This window comes from Microcaecilia unicolor, chromosome 2 (genome assembly GCF_901765095.1).
Source record: "Microcaecilia unicolor chromosome 2, aMicUni1.1, whole genome shotgun sequence".
NCBI classification, from domain to species: domain Eukaryota; kingdom Metazoa; phylum Chordata; class Amphibia; order Gymnophiona; family Siphonopidae; genus Microcaecilia; species Microcaecilia unicolor.
The window spans coordinates 237,862,258-237,879,834 of NC_044032.1; the positions used below are offsets into that span (position 1 = coordinate 237,862,258).

The window sequence follows — 17,577 nt, forward strand, 5'->3', positions numbered from 1 at the left end:
TTCACCGATAATGGAAAAAAAGTATGCGTTTTTAGCTAGAATTTAGGACACTTTTCCTGGACGCTGTTTTTTCACGAATAAGGCCCCAAAAAGTGCCCTAAATGACCAGATGACCACCGGAGGGAATCGGGGATGACCTCCCCTGACTCCCCCAGTGGTCACTAACCTCCTCCCACCACAAAAAATGAAGTTTCACAACTTTTTATTTTCACCCTCAAATGTCATACCCAGCTCCCTGACAGCAGTATGCAGGTCACTGGAGCAGTTGTTAGGGGGTGCAGTGGACTTTAGGCAGGTGGACCCAGGCCCATCACCCCTACCTGTTACACTTGTACTGCTTAATGCTGAGTCCTCCAATCCCCCCCCCCCAAAACCCACTGTACCCACATGTAGGTGACCCCCTTCACCCCTTAGGGCTATGGTAATAGTGTAGACTTGTGGGCAGTGGGTTTTGGGGGATTTGGGGGGCTCAACACACAAGGGAAGGATGCACCTGGGAGCTCTTTTACTTTTTTTTTTTTTTAAATTGCCCCCTAGGGTGCCCGGTTGGTGTCCTGGCATGTGAGGGGGACCAGTGCACTACGAATCCTGGCCCCTCCCACTAACAAATGCCTTGGATTTGGTCATTTTTGAGCTGGGCCGCTTCGGTTTCAATTATCGCTAAAAAACGACCAAATGCAATGCATTTGCCTGGTACAAACCGTATTTTCGCAAAAAAAGATAGATGTCCATTTTTTTTCGAAAATACGGTTCGGCCCGCCCCTTCACGGACCCGTTCTCGGAGATGGACGTTCTTACACATAGGCGTTCGCGTTCGATTATGCCCCTCTGTGTAAAAGCCCAATTTTTACCACACAATGATAATTACCCCCCCCCCCCCCACTTGTTTCACTGTCACCTTAGAGATATGTTAATGAGCTTCAACAGGGAAGACTTGGGTAAGACAGAAGGGGGAAGAAAATGAAGAGGAACAAGATGTGAAAAGGAAGAAAGAGCAGGCAAAAAGGAGTAAAACAAGATAAATTGTGGAGAAAAAGTCATAAGAGGGAAGAAAATATAAAAACTGAGGAAGGAGACAACAAGGACGAGACAAAGGGGAAAACAAGGGAAAAGAGTAAAAAAAGGTTAAGAGAAATAGACACAAGGTAGGAAGAAAGAGATATACAGGGAACATATATATGAATAGACAAAAATGATTAAAAAAAACCTCTATAGATAATCTAATGATCCCAAAATATAAAAAGTATCCTCATAAAAAAATTCTGAGATGACAAATTACATATCTCCACTGGATTATATCACTGATGCCGCAAAATGTTCTGCCCTTCTCACTATGGTATAACAATAAGTAACCTTTCAATTCAACTGTTTCCTTATTAAGAAAAAAAACTCTCAAGAATCAAAATTACTGGAATTTTATTTGCCTCAGGCTTATGACTTGCAACCAAAGACATTGTGCAAAGAAAGCAAAGATTAAGTACACTTTAGGGAAAAGGTGATTATCCACATTGGTAACAAGGAAAAACTAAAGAAAAAAAATGCATCCATTACACTATGTAGACTGCAACATTTGATAGCATTTCCAAACCAACTGTTTTCTTAAATCAAGAGCAAAACAAATAAAAATTTAAGTAATGTTTACAATAGACAATTTATATGGTTCAAAAGCTTTTAGTCTTATTTTCACAGAACATAAAATGGAAAATACAAGGGGGTAAGTCTAACTACTGTACAATAATGAGCTTTTAAACAAAATTGCATATATGTACCACAGTATAAAAAAACAATACAGAACAGCAGCAACAAAAAACCTCTTCAAAATTGCCTGATGAAAAATAAAATAACCAGTGGCTTATAATGGCTTCTCCTGGTCAACAATGTTACAAAAGATTGGGTTTTCAACATTGTGATGCTGCTTACTGCATCTTAACATATGATAAAACCAGGCACAATGAAACCATTACAAACCTAAGTCAGAACTATAGAAATATACTGTTCACTCACATTTTTCCCATCAAAAGTTATGTTTCTATTTCTTCTTGGAGTTCCATTTGGTCACTATATGTTACAAAGATTTGTTTTTCTTTTTACACCATGATATAATGTCTGGCACTATCCTAAAGCTACAGGAAGATGAAGGTACATAAACAACCCCAATGTCTACCTGACAGAAATGAGTTCACTGAGTGTCAAATGAGAGGGAGGGAGGATATGTTTTGCCGAGGAATCTAATCCTAGGTGGTTACTCATCATCACTTGCACTTCCTTCTGATGGGTCCTGCAGGGGAAGAAAATTAGCAAACGTCAAAAACGTGTCAGAGATGTTTTTTTTTTTTTCATTTTGTAAAATAAAACCAGAAGAGCTAAATGTCTCTTGACAACTGAATGGAGGATTTGATAGGAAAAGAAATAAAGTGGCTCTGCTACATTTTACAAATAAAACTCCTCATAAAAGACAGCTGCAGGCACATAAGCGTGATCTGAAAATTGCAACAGTTGGCATATTTCTGTCTGCATCATTCTGGCTCTGTTTATGATCATACCTATATCTTCTAGTTTAACTTTATAGTCTAGACAAAAATAATACAGAGAAACATGAAATATAGCTATCTGCTGGGGCATGTAATTCCTAACAAAAATTACAGAACATGTGTATGACAGATCATAAGAATAGTCTAGGAAGCATCACCTGACTGATTACTGGACCCACTACCCAAACTAATGTATTTGTATCTGAACAGCTGCATTTTTGTCCACCATTATCGTTTTTCAACTACTTTAACAGAAAAGGAAGTTATAAAGGGGACAAGGGAAATGGGACTTGATATACCACCTTTCTGAGGTTTTTGCAACTACATTCAAAGCGGTTTACATATAATCAGGTACTTATTTTATACCAGGGGCAATGGAGGGTTACGAAACTTGCCCGTCCCTTGCTTTTGCTGGGGAGCTGCAGGGGCCTGTCTAGGCGCATGCTGTTGACGCGAACGAGCGCGCTGGGGCTGAGCCTGGGAAGGCTGTCGGGAAGGTGGATTGTACCTACGCTTATTGTAAGCATAGGGAGCATTCCTCTTTCCCCTGAAAAAAACGTCTACCTGTTGAGGTAGATGCTGAAGGCGCCCGGTGGAAGAGTTTGTTGAGGGCGGTTTCCCACTGGTGGAGCTGCTCTACCACCTGCTCGACCTTCTCGCCAAAAATATTATCCCCCCCTGGCAAGGAACATCCGCAAGTCGCTGCTGGGTCCGATTGTCCAGGTCAGAGGCATGCAGCCATGAGTCTGCGTATCACTATAACTTGAGCAGCGGAACTGGATGCAACATCAAAAGTGTCATAAGCACCCCTAGACAGGAATTTAAGACACGCCTTCAGCTGCCTGACCACCTCCTGAAAAGGCCTCCGGAGGGAATTGTCCACCAAGTCCGCCAGTTGCTTTACACTGTTCCGCATGTGAATGCTCGTGTAGAGCTGGTAGGACTGAATTTTGGACACGAGCATAGAGGACTGGTAGGCCTTCCTCCCGAAAGAGTCTAAAGTCCGTGGGCGCCGAGGCGAAATCTCTAGTACTCTCTTGAGAGCGGAATCCACAACCATAGAGTCGTGAGGTAACTGTGACCTCATCAACTCAGGTTCTCCGTGGATTCGATACTGGGACTCCACTTTCTTGGGAATGGTGGGGATTAGTTAACGGTTTCATCCAGTTCCTCAGTGATGTCTCCTTAACGACATTATGCAGAGGGACAGTGGATGACTCCTTAGGTGGCGAAGGATAGTCAAGGACCTCGAGCATATCAGTCCTGGGCTCATCCTCAGTTACCACAGGAAAGGGAATGCCCACAGACATTTCCCGGACAAATGACGAGAAGGAGAGACTCTCCGGCGGAGAAAGCTTCCTCTCAGGTGAAGGAGTGGGATCAGAAGGAAGACCACAAGACTCCTCCAAAGAAAAATATCTGGGGTCTTTCACTTCATCCCAGGAGGCATCCTCCTCGGTATCGGACAAGAGTTCTCGAACTGTTGTCCAAAACCGGGCCCGTCTCGACGCCGAGGAACCATGTCCCCGATGGTGATGCCGAGAAGTCGACTCCCATGCCAGCGGCGATGAAGCTCCTTCCAACGATGTCGACGGGGAGTCGACCTGGGTGGTAGCCGAGGCCGCAAGCGGTACCGGCGTTGGGGACCTCACCACAGGCACGGAGCCCGCTGCCGCTTCCATTGACAGTACCGAGGGTGCAAGCACCCCCGGTATCGCGGAAGGCTGACGCAGCAGCCCTTCCAGAAGGCCTGGAAGAATGGCTCAGATGCTCTCCTCCAGAGTCGCTGTCGAGGAAGGCTGGGGGGCTGGTACAGAAGTCGTGTCAGAATCTGTGCTCGAAGCACGTCACCGGTACTCCTCAGAGGAACGTGGAATCCACACACCTCCTCGGGGTCGGGTCCGACAGTGGTCAGTCCCGGTGGGCCTGCACAGCAGGAGCCTTCGAGACAGGTGGAGACCCACTCGACGGCTTGCTACTCCCAGCTAGTGGTGATGTCCGGACAGCCATTACCTGCGCTCCCGATGTCGATGCCATCCCCGGTGCCGACGTCGACACCAAGGAATCAGTCGGAGCTCTGAAAAGACGGTCCCGAAGAGCTCTTCTCGACGCCTGTGTCAGTTTTTTCATACTCAGACACAACTTGCAAGCGTCTGGGCGATGGTCGGGCCCAAGGCACTGGATGCACCAGGAGTGCGGGTCAGTGCCCAAGATCGACTGCTGGCACCAAGCACACTTGACATCAGTGGGAAAATCGTGGCGGTGACGTCAGTGGAAAAATCGTGGTGGTAAAATCAAAAGGCTCGATTGTGCCAACCGAGCGTACAAAAAGGAGTACCGCGGACGTGCGGCCCAAAAAGGCCGCAATGGAAGCGAAAGAAAACTTAACAGGGGAAAAAACTAAAATAAAAGAGGGTTTCTTTTTTTTTTTTTTACACCGGAAAAAAGGCAAAAGGGGCAACGTAAAACAAAAAGAAAGCGCTAAATAAGTACGCGAAGACGCCTAACTCTTTCCTAGGGCCTGAGGGAGCGAGACCGACATGCAGCCACTCTCCACCGCAGAAAAACTGAGGCGGGAACGGATGCGCGCTGGCGGGAAGATGGCCGCGCATGCGCGGTGCGTCCGTCCCACACTCTGCTGGCTGTCGCAAAGCTTTCTAGATTTTACTGGAAAATCTCCATTCCTGGGGCCGCCGTGGACGCCGACCCACATGTGAGAACAAGCAGCCTGCTTGTCCTCGGAGAAGGCATTACTTATGTACTTTTGACTATGTTCACAAGGTTAATCTTGAGTTCTCCTCCAGGTCACCTCTATCTCCCCTTCCCCCACCTCATTCTCACAACCTTCCTTCAACCCCTATCACCCTTTCTAAAATCACAAAAGAGGAAACTACACATCTTTTCTCCTCCTCCTTCACACATACTACCTCTTCTTCTGATCCCATTACTGCCCATCTACTCAGTTCTTTCTCTCCTTGTCATCCCTTCTCTGTCATATCCTCAATCTATCCTCTACTGCAACTGTTCCTGACACCTTCAAACATGCTGTGGTTATTCTACTCCTTAAAAAAAATAAAAACAAAAAACTTCACTAGAATTTACCTGCCCTCCCAACTATTGTTCCATCTCCTTTCTCCCTTTCTTAATCAAACTACTTGAATATAGTCTTCACTACCACTGTTTGACTTTCCTTCATCTCAAGCAATTCTTGATCCACTACATTCTGGCATTTGTCTTCTACACTATACAAAAACAGTCCTTGTCAAAGTCTCCAGTAACTTGTTTCTAGCCAGAGCCAAGGGCCTTTACAAAACATAATTTGTCCCTTCCTTTCTGAACACACTACCAAAATTCTTAAACTCCTGCTTAATTACTGGAACCTCCTCGTCCTAGGTCTCTCATTAAATCAGACTTGTCCAAGTTTATTCTCATAATAAATGTAATTCCCTCATCCCTGATTTGTCTTTTTGTATATTTTGATAGATTGTAAACTCTGTTGAGCAGAGATGGTTTCTTAAGTGTTTGTGTACAGCACTATATACATCCAGTAGCATTATAGAAATAAGTAATAGCTGTTATTTTCCTTTTTTAATTTTTGTTAATTACCATTAAAACAGACTAACATGACAACCACTTTACATATACCAGATCAATGAAAGGATTATTTTAAAACGTGTGTGTGTTTATCCAAGACTTTACACAGAAAGGATTAAAGGAGTCATTCTTGATTCCATGTATTTAATTTCCAACTCCAAAATAAGTTGGTGTGGTAGATGTGTTAGTCCACTTTTAAAGGCAATAAAAAAAAAAAAAAAAAAGATATCACGTTTTTTAATGGACTAATTTAATACATTTTTTGACTAGTTTTCAAAGGCAATACCTTTGAAATGCATGCCTTCTTCTTTAGGTCGTATGCATTTAGGAGCAACCTGTGATAAAGAACATCCCATGTCTAGTTTCTACACTGTGGTTTGTCCCAACAAAAGAAAACTAGCACAAAGTTATGCCAGGTTTTTGTTGGTCTCTTTCTTTAGGTAAAAATGCAAGTGGTTCTGATTATTCAAAATCACATGTATACTTCCATCCTATTTAGCCCCACCATGAGAATGCTTCCTAAACCTACATAAAACAGTATGCACACTGTTCATTTCGTTTACAGAGTGAGCAATCATCAAAGAGAAAGTTTCCATAGCTAAAATTACATTTTTACTGCAGAAAGAGCTTTTGTTATTGTCACTGCTGACTTTCTGTTTTTAGGGAAAATGTGTATTTTAAATTTCATGGCTATACATGAACAGCTAATGCCAAAACAAGTGCAGAAAATTCGATGTTATTAACAGAAATGTAGTAATTTTCAGTTATCAACAACAGATGGCAGCACTGATATGCTACATGTGTTCACTTGTTCTTTGAAATCTCTTCCTTCACCTCAGTTGGCTTAGTTTTGCTTTGTTGAGGCATACCCAGCATAAAAACTAGACACGGGATATTCCTTATCACAGGTAGTTTATTTACTCCTAAATGCATATTTGCATGATTTAGTTCAACAATTTCACATTAGTCTCTTTTTATCCCCAAGGCTCTGCATAATGATAAATTAAACACATCAAAAATGGCTTTTGCTAAAGTTCTGGCAAAAGAACATCTTCTACAGTTAATAAAGATCATCTGATTTTGTAAACGGTAAAACTGTACAGTAAAGTAGAATGAGAAGACCTTATTTATTGTATCAGAACAGCCTTCTCTCAGCCACAGTCAATCTATAAAATCTCCACTATGCATACAAATGGAGAACTTACATTTTCATCTTGATCTTCGTCGCTATCATAATCACTCACAACAGGCTTCGCTTTTACCCGACTCTGGCGCTTTTTGCCTTTTCCTTTGTCTCGGTTTTTCTCATCCTTCTTATTAAGCCTGATTTTTACTTTCACAGATTTTGCTATGAAATTGAAAATGAAAGCATTCTTAATGACATGCATTTTTTATTTTTTGATGAATAACTTAGCCATCAGAGATACTGACTTAAGGGAGGTGGTCCCAAAGAGGGCGATTCTATAATCTAGGTACCCACACTTTCACGCCTCTTGCAGGTATGCCTAGAATGCAAGCACTTATGTGCTTAAGTGTACAGTTAGCCATGAAAATGCCAGTATGGTGCCTAAGCACTATTCTGTAATGGTACATCAAAACCTACATAGTGCATAAATGCAAGGGGGTGTACACTTTATGCATGTAAATGTTAGGTGTGCCAGTGCTGGGTTATGCTAATAAAGGCACTTGGGCGCTCAAGTGCTTTTATAGACTCTCCTCAGGGTTCCTAAATGGAGATGCCCAGTTGTAGATTGCCTCCAAATTATGTTGTACAGACCCTGGATGTCCTCTTCAGGTTGACCATCAGAAGCTAGAGTTAGAGCAGACCTGCCCTCTTTCCCAATGGCCTAGTGTGGTGAAGCTGGAGTAACTTGGGGGGGGGGGGGGGGGGGATAGTTGATTCTTCCTTCCTTCATAGAGCAGCAAGTTCAGACCAGGTCCTGTAACAGTTTATAGGTGTTGCTCTCCCTTCCCCCTACCCTGGACTAGTAGCATTATTAGGCCATTCTTATTTCTAGCCCAGGCTGAGTCTAACCTACCCAAACTTCTCGAAGCCACCAAAGCAGTCATTGGCCTGGGTCCTTATATATGACCATCTCTGGGAAAAGGTGACTAAAGTCACTAGAAACAAAAAAAACGATGTTTTCATGAATTCTGGTAGTGCAAAGTAGAGAGGTGTGGTAGCCGTGTTAGTCCACTCTTAAAGGTTATCAATAGAAATCAAACAAAATAAAACATGGAAAAGAAAATAAGATGATACCTTTTTTATTGGACATAACTTAATACATTTTCTTGATTAGCTTTTGAAGGTTGCCCTTCTTCGTCAGATCGGAAATAAGCAAATGTGGTAGATGACAGTATATTTATAAGTGAAACATCCAAGCATTTCATTGACAGTCTAACAGGGTGGGGGTGGGTAAGAGGTATGCAGAGGTATGGTAGTGCAAACAATTCGTAATATAACAGTTCAACCCCCATCCTTCGATGTGAAAAAAATATAAAAGTTCAAACATGTAACTTTTGCAAACTGCTTATTAGAGAATGACACGGGGATGGGGACCTGCAGTAACATAACAGAAATGAAACATTTATCGTGGGAGCAAAACTTTTTACTGCCTCACAGGAACAGTAAAAAAAAACCTTGCTCCTGCAGTAACGCCCTCCCGACGAGTACTGCTCGCGGGTCCCGGCATCTCTGCGTTTTCCTCCCCCTTCCTGCCATGGTATTAACTTTATGTAGCTAGCAGCCACCAACAGGATCCCCACAGGCCTGCTCTGGGGTCTTTCCTCAACCAGGTCCCACATTCTAATGCAACTTCCTGTTTTCGCTTACCTCTGCAGGCTATCGGCCCCAATGAAATTATACTTAGGCTTTTTTTATTCAGCTACAAATTGTAGTATTCAGTGTCTCATGCACATAAAGCAAAGATACTTACCTGTAGCAGGTATTCTCCGAGGACAGCAGGCTGATTGTTCTCACATGTGGTGTCCGCGTCAGCCCAGGAAACGGCAAATGTTTCCCAGCAAAAATAAAAAGTTTTGCCAGTCTTCTGGCGCGCAAACAGCGTGCACCTCGCATGTGGATGACTTCCCGCCTGTCGCGTGAGCGTGCCTCTTCAGTTAAATCAAAAAGCATATAAACAAACTAACAACAACTTCAAAGGGGAGGTGGGCGGGTTTGTGAGAACAATCAGCCTGCTGTTCTTGGAGAATACCTGCTACAGGCAAGTATCTTTATTTTCTGCGAGGACAAGCAGGCTGCTTGTTCTCACGTGGGTTATCCCTAACAACAAGGCTCATTCAAAACATAGTAACATAGTAGATGACGGCAGAAAAAGACCTGCACGGTCCATCCAGTCTGTCCAACAAGATAAACTCCTATGTGTATACCTTACCTTGATTTGTACCTGTCTTTTTCAGGGCATTGACCGTATAAGTCTGCCCACCACTATCCTCGCCTCCCAACCACCAACCCCTCTTCCCCCCACCTGCCGCCACCCAATTTTGGCTAAGCAATTGACCAATGAACATTGGTCAATTGGGCCTCGCAACGGTGAGGACATAATATAGATTGACCTGAAACCATAAACAACTAACTGAGAGTGCAGCCTGGAACAGAACAAAAATGGGTCTAGGGGGGAGGAGTTGGATTCTAAACCCCAAACAGATTCTGTAGCACTGACTGCTCAAACCGACTGTTGCATCGGGTATCCTGCTGAAGGCAGTCGTGAGATGTGAATGTGTGGACTGACGACCCCGTTGCAGCCTTGCAAATCTCTTCAATGGAGGCTGACTAAGTGAGCCACTGACGCAGCCATGGCTGTAACATTGTGAGGGCGTGACATGGCCCTCCAGAGTCAGATCAGCTTGGGCATAAATGAAGGAAATGCAATCTGCTAGCCAACTGGAGATGGTGCGTTTTCTGATGGCGACTCCCCTCCTGTTCGGATCAAAAGAAACAAACAACTGGGCAGACTGTCTGAAGGGCTTCGTCCACTCCACGTAAAAAGCCAATGCTCTCTTGCAGTCCAAGGTATGCAAACTGCTTTCGCCAGGGCGGGTATAAGGACGGGGGGAAAAATGTTGGCAAGGACAATTGACTGGTTGAGATGGAACTCCGACACCACCTTTGGCAGGAACTTAGGCTGCATGTGGAGGACTATTCTGTTGTGATGAAACGTGATATAAGGTGCATACACAACTAAGGCCTGAAGCTCACTGACCTTACGAGCTGAAGTAACAACCACCATGAAAATGACCTTCCAGGTCAAGTACTTCAGATGGCAGGAATTCAGTGGCTCAAAAGGAGCTTTCATCAGCTGGGTGAGGATGACGTTGAAATCCTATGACACTGGTGGAGGTTTGACCGGGGGCTTTGACAAAAGCAAACCTCTCATGAAGCAAACAACTAAAGGCTGTCCAGAGATAGGCTTACCCTCTACACGACGATAAGCACTAATTGCACTAAGATGGTCTTGAGACCAGACTCTGATAAGTGTAGGAGGTATTCAAGCAGGGTCTGTGTAGGACAAGAAAGGGGATCTAGGACCTTGCTGTCACACCAGACGGCAAACCTCCTCCATTTGAAAGAGTAACACCTCTTTGTGGAATCTTTTCTGGAAGCAAGACTTGGGAGACGCCCTCTGAAAGACTCAAGGAGGCTAATTCTAAGCTCTCAACACCCAGGCCGTGAGAGCCAGAGACTGGAGGTTGGGATGTAGAAGCGACCCTTCGTTCTGGGTGATGAGGGTTGGAAAACACTCCAATCTCCATGGTTCCTCGGAGGACAACTCCAGAAGAAGAGGGAACCAAATCAGACGTGGCCAGAAGGGTGCAATCAGAACCAAGGTTCCGCAGTCTTGTTTGAGTTTCAGCAAAGTCTTCCCTACTAGAGGTATGGGAGGATACGCATACAGGAGGCCTGTTCCCCAATGAAGGAGAAAGGCACCTGACGCTAGTCTGTCATGGACCTGAAGCCTGGAACAGAACTGAGGGACCTTGTGATTAGATTCAGTGTCAAAAAGATCCACCGATGGAGTGCCCCACGCTTGGAAGATCTTGCGGGCTATGCCCATTTTCGGTGACCACTCGTGAGGTTGCATTATCCTGCTCAACCTGTCTTCCAGACTGTTGTTTACTACTGCCAGATATGTGGCTTGGAGAAACGTGCCCAAAGCCACATCTGGACGGCTTCCTGACACAGAGGGCGAGATCCGGTGCCCCCCTGTTGTTGGTGTAATACATGGCAACCTGATTGTCTGTCTGAATAAAAATGATTTGGTTGGACAGCCGATCTCTGAAAGCCTTTAGAGCATTCCAGATCGCTCTTAATTCCAAAAGATTGATCTGAAGACCTTTTTTGTTGAAAGGACCAAACTCCTTGAGTGTGAAGTCCATCTACATGAGCTCCCCATCCCAGGAGGGATGCATCCGTCATCAGCACTTTTTGTGGCTGAGGACTTTGGAATGGACGTCCCAAGGTCAAACTGGATCGCAGGAGAAGGGCCACACACCGCTGCAGCAGACAGTACAGAAGGCGCAAGTACCCTCCATACCGAAGCTGACTGACATAGCAGTCCCTCCAGAAGCTCTGGAAACAAGGGCCGGATTCGCTCATCGAGAGCCGCCATCGGAGAAGGCTGCAGGGTCGGTGGAACAGGCGGTGTCAGAATCTGTGGAGGCTCGGGAGCAGGTACCGGGCTGCTAGGAGACCGATGCATCGGCACCTCCTGTATCGAGGGGGGCGCGATCCTCTCGGCGCCGACGCTTTCAACGCCCTGGAGCCCCCGGCACCGTGTGTTGAAGGAGAACGATGACAGTACTTCTTCGCCTTCGCTTGATGCCCATCATCGAGACTCCTCAGTACCAATGAGGAGGACGTGGAATCCTCACATCTCCTCGGGGCTGGGTCCGACAAAGGTCGGTCCCGGGGGGCCTGCATAACAGGAGGCCTTGACGCAGGTGGAGACCCACTCGATGCCTCGCTGCTCCCAGCGCGAGTTGGTCTCTCAGCAGCCATTACCTCTCCTCCCGATGTCGATGCTCCTATCGAAGTCGACGACCTCGGTACCGAAGTCGATGTCGAAGGACTGGACCGAGCCCCAAAAAGCTTTTCTTGATGGGCTTCTCGAGACGCTTGGGTCCGTTTTTTCATAAGAAGACACAGACTACAAGCGGCTGGGCTATGGTCGGGCCCAAGGCACTGGATACACCAGGCGTGGGTATCGGTACCTGAGATGGTCCGGTTGCACCGAGTACAACGTTTGAAGCCGCTGGGTGTCTTCGATGACATAGAAGGGAAAACGGCTTCGGCGAAATCAAAATACGCTATTGTGCCTGATAAAAGAAAAAGGACACAAAAAATAAGGTAATAACCCGGCCGCGATGAAAAAACAAAGGAAAGGGAACAAAACTAAAAATACACTACGGTTAACTTTTTTTTTTTTAGATGACAATAATAAAATAAAATAAAGAAAAAATTAGGAGAAAAATAGCAAAAAACTCGAAGACTGTTTCCTGGGCCTGAGAGAAGCGCAGAAAAATACTACCGCACTTCAACGCAGAGAAAAGAAAACTGAAGAGGCACGCTCACGCGACCGGAGGGAAGTCATCCGCGCATACGTGCCAGAAGACTCTGGAAAAACCTTTTATTTTTGCTGGGAAAAATTTGCTGTTTCCTGGGCCGACGCGGATGTCGACCCACACGTGAGAATAAGCAGCCTGCTTGTCCTCGGAGAAATATTGCCTGTCAGAAGAAAGTCTGAGAACCTCTGCTCTAACTCTCCTCCTTAACTAAGTTCTCCTGTAAATGAACCAGTTTTTGTAGTTGTTTAGGGTCTAGAAAAATATATTCTTTCTCTTGAAATTTCTCCAGACATTTTCTAGGACTCTTTAGGAGAAAAAAAAAACATATGAAGTGCCAGAGCACTAGGTCTTAAAGCAAGAACTTCCTACTGAATCTGTTGTAAACAGAAAATACATTTATAGTCCAACCATGAAAGAGAATCATGGCCAAACTATAAACATATTATCTCTCTGATGGGCCGATACTCAGAACTCCGGCGCAACAGGGAATGGTGCCAGAAAATATCGCAGAACCAGCGCACAAAAATAACTTCCCAATGTTCAACGTTAACAGCATGCAAACTATATGCATGCTATGCAAGCAGGAGGAACGTGCCTGGTGCATGCACACAAGAGTTTTGTTGTAAGCAGGGCTGTTCTGCTCCTTAAATATAAGCTTTTCATTTTTTTTCCACTTGAAAAGTTTATATTTAAATGCAGAAAACAGGCACCAATGTGTGCTTCCACTTTTGGTTTTGCTCAGACTCGCACACATTTGTTCTTCACCACTGATGCTCAGATGCTTGCATGGGCTTCCTTCCTCTTTAAAATAAAATCAAAGCCAGCAGATTTTAAAAGGAAAATCATGAGAAATTCTCTCTTCTAGCCCCTCAATGCAACCTCGGAGCTGGCAGCAGGTTTCCAGCATTAGGGTAGGGTTGTTTTGTGTGCTGTTTCTCTAAGCACTGCTAATACAAAGCTGCACTAGCGGCTGCTGCATAGTAATGCCGACACAGCCCATTCAAAATGAATGGGCAGTGTTGGCATTCCCGTGAGGCTTCGTTAAGGTGTGTGTGTGTGGGGGGTTATAGTTTCACTCAAATGGCAATGTTTCCTGACAGAACCATTTCCAAATCATTGATACAATTTCTGAAAAACATGAAAAGAAGAAACAGACTAGATAAAAGCCCTCCTCCTCTCCCCTGCTTCTGGATTAGCATTCAGGTAAGTGCACAGTATCTTCTGGTTCCACCGACGTTTATCATGGGCCGTATGGCCGACTGCTGTAAGTTTTTCCATGAAAAGCAAATTCAGCAATCTAGAATTTCATATATCCATGCCTGGAGGCTCCTTCCATTTCCAGTAAGATGCTAATGCACATTTGGCTGCAGTCAGGCGATTTGGTGACACTGTCAGGTAGTTTGATGTAATGTCATTTTGAAGTGTTTGTTAAATCTGTTGTGTTGTGTGTGATTTTGCAATTTTATGTATGTTTTTATTATGTAAGCCGCTTAGTGACAGGTGGGACATAATATTTTTTAAATTAACATATTCAAGTTAAATGCATTCAAATGCATGGAAAATGTGGCAAATGGGGGGGGGGGGGGGGGGAATATGAGGCTCATATTTAGGGTGCAGAAGAACAGCATTTTCATCACCCAACACTTCATCATGGGCAGAAAGCTAAATGCACTCAAGGAATAGCCTAGTGGTTAGTGCAGTGAACTTTGATCCTGGGGAACTGGGTTCGATTTCCACTGCAGCTCCTTGTGAGTCTGGGCAAGTTTGTACATTATTATGTAAACCGCTTTGAATGTAGTTGCAAAAAAATCACAGAAAGACTGTATATCAAGTCCCATTCCCTTTCCCCCCTTATATTTGTGGAAAACTTGTGCAGCAAACTAAACAAAGGTATTTACATTTTAAATAGGTGATAAAAGGTCAAAACTGCAAAAGCTCATCAGCTACATAGCATAGTTGGGTTGGGGAACATGTTGGAGACCTGTGTAGATAATAGAGAATCAGGGCAAGGCTCATATTTAGGCACAAAAGAACAGGTGCCAACGTGTGCTGGCACTTCTGGTTTCCTTTGGACATGTGCACAAAGAAGCTGCAATTTCCAGCACACTCTCCCCCCCCCCCCCCCCCCCCCACACTTTCTGCAAATTTTCCATGCATTTAGTTTGAATACATGATGAAGTTTCGTGTGATGAGATGTCTTCGGTAATGAGGTGTCGCATGATAAGGGGCAGATTAAGGTGATGAAAATGGTGTTCTTCTGTGCCTAAATATGAGCCTTATGAAAATTTTTGTATGCAAAAGTTTGAGCTAGGCTCATATATAAGCGCAGATATGTGCCAGCATGCTCCTCCTCCCCCATTTGCTGCAGGTTTTCCATACATACAATTTGAATACATTTAACTTGAATATAATGTTGTATGATGAAATGTCCATGGTGTTGAAGTATCACGACATGAACTGGCTCATGAACTGGGTGTATGGTGATTAAATGCCCATACACCCAGTCAGGCAGAGCAGTATTTGCTGCCTTACATTCTTAATTCTCCAACCATTTGAGTTAACTGATTTGACTTCAAAATTATCAGTCCATTATGGCAACATAATGGGTTAAGGAGATTTTGATACGCGTTCTAACCTGCCCCTAACAGGGGCATAATTTGATTTTTATGTCCCAGGGAAGCTTGGTTTTAACTAGATATTATGTTTCTACCCATGAACAAGGCAATACCCTGAATCTAATTTTTCTTTCCCCTGAGTTATAGAAGCTAGAAAAGATAACCCCTTTCTTTTGATCTGATCAAATTTTATTTTTTAAATTTTAAGTCTTGTTTGTCTTTAATAGATTACATTTAGTAAGAGGACCATTAAGTCATACCAGCTAAAGGTCGAAAAGCAGGCCTTGAGTGTTAAGTTCAGTGCTCTGGCTCCAGTCTTGAATGTGCTGACAATGGAGGCTGGAGCTAAAGCATGGAATCAGATAGTGAAGAAACCAGTGACTGAGGTATTGGGTACCAAACAAACCTCTGTGATATCTGCACATAATAAAGATATGGAGTGAGGTGGAACTGGCTGAGGCAAAATATGTGCGTGGATGTGATTTTCAAATCCTTGTGGAGACCTAGTCATATGTACCCACCCTGCACAAAATGCAGGTGCAACTCCTTGAGAATTTTTGTACTTGCAGATCTTTTAGAACCAATTATCAAAAGACAAACTATGCCGGTAGATTCCTTTTGTAAAACAGCTTCAAAGATCCATGGGCTTCAAACTGCCTTGGGTTTACTAAATTGCCTCTTTATCTGTCTAATCGATGTCATGTTTCTTTTTTGATGCAGCTTATAACTACAAAATCAGTTTTCTAATCAGCTTGGGTAACTCAGGAAACTTACACTCTGATTCCGACTCATCTTCCTCCTCTTCCTCCTCCTCATTGCTTTCCTCCTCACTCTCCTCCTCCTTAGCAATTTTCTGTCTTGCGCTCTTAAACACTGACTGAAGGACAATGGAATCCTCATAGATCTGCAACAAAAAGTCAATTTGTTAAATATTTTTAAGGCAACTATAGCTTTTGTAAAAATTCAGAATAAGTGTCTATGCTAACCCATAGAGAATGCTGTTATTGATTTTCTGCAATCAAGAACATGTTAACATTTTACAAGAAACATTCAAATTTTTCTCGTTCAAGTTTCCAGTGCAAACCCTCCCAATGGTAAACCACCAGTAAAACTCCACAGCTTTCTGCTATATCATATTATATCTCTCAGTAGACAGCATTCTTATAATCTGACAATGGTGAGCCATGTGAGCAAGTGCTTGCCTGCTGGGAAAGAGCTTCTCTCAAGCTCTGAAATTTTATGAAGTTCATACATTGATAAAATGAAACTGTTGGTTGCTTTTGACAGCATGCGACACGAGAGAGAATGAGAAACTTTCATAAATATAAAAGCACTAAAACATAAATTGATTAGTTTAGTTTATTTCATATGATAGATTACTTTTCACATATAGCAGCAAAGTGGTTTACAATAGCATGAAACAATAACAAGCAAAGTCAAAGAATACAGGCAAAGATAGACTGAAGCATGGAACTAAGGGTGGGTAAGATTGCAAATTGTATGAACTTTGCTGGGTCAAAGAGTAGGCGACAGAGCAGCCCATCTTTCACATCTTACCCTGCTCAATGTGCATCTTGATGCAGTGACCAAATAGCTTCACAATCAAAAATAATCACCACAGATCAGAAACCATATGGTTTAGCAGGAAGAAGCTCCTTCTGACTTTAGCCCATCAATTTCTAAGTACTATGGTTCCCCCATGAAGAAAAATCTAACATTTGATATAATCCTTAACCATCAACCGAAGCTTCCTCCAGCACATTTCATTCTTGAGAAAAACAATAATTTTACTTTCTTCATAAAATTCAATTGCTACATTTTCACTTGGAGAAACCTGACCTTCAACCTCTCTTGCATAGCCTTGCACTTACTTGATTAGCATATGACAACTTCCATCTCATGGCATTTTCTATTTTTCCATCAAATACTTTCAGCTTACACAAAATACAACTGACAAGCTTCTCAGTGCCATCAAGAAATTTAATCTCCTAACATTTTTACTTATTGACCATCATTATTTCATTCAGAATAAAATTAAAGTTTCTAATTTTAGTCTTCAAGGCTCTTCCTGTCATAATTTCTCTGATCTTTTGATTCTGTACATAATGGCCTGACATTTATGTCTGTCTCAGATGTGCTTACTAACAATCCTCCCATCTTCACTAGAATCCATCTGGAATCCACACATTCAAAGCTCTGTGGTGCTCTTCTTTGGAATACTATTTCTCTTCACGAAGTGAGGCTGTTCCTAC

At 43.5% G+C, this 17,577-nt stretch overlaps 1 protein-coding gene across 5 annotated transcripts in view; it reads right to left on the reverse strand.

Annotated features, from left to right (window-relative positions):
* Positions 1–1,399: 1,399 nt before the first annotated feature.
* SMARCA2 (SWI/SNF related, matrix associated, actin dependent regulator of chromatin, subfamily a, member 2) overlaps positions 1,400–17,577 on the reverse strand; it is a 679,721-nt gene continuing 663,543 nt past the window's right edge. For all 5 annotated transcript variants that reach the window (XM_030193821.1, XM_030193826.1, XM_030193822.1 and 2 more), the window contains 3 exons: positions 16,100–16,229; positions 7,331–7,473; positions 1,400–2,278 (listed from right to left, as the gene is read on the reverse strand). In XM_030193821.1, coding sequence (XP_030049681.1) covers positions 2,243–2,278; positions 7,331–7,473; positions 16,100–16,229 — 309 coding nt within the window. In that variant the 3' untranslated portion in view covers positions 1,400–2,242. The remainder of the gene's footprint in view (positions 2,279–7,330; positions 7,474–16,099; positions 16,230–17,577) is intronic.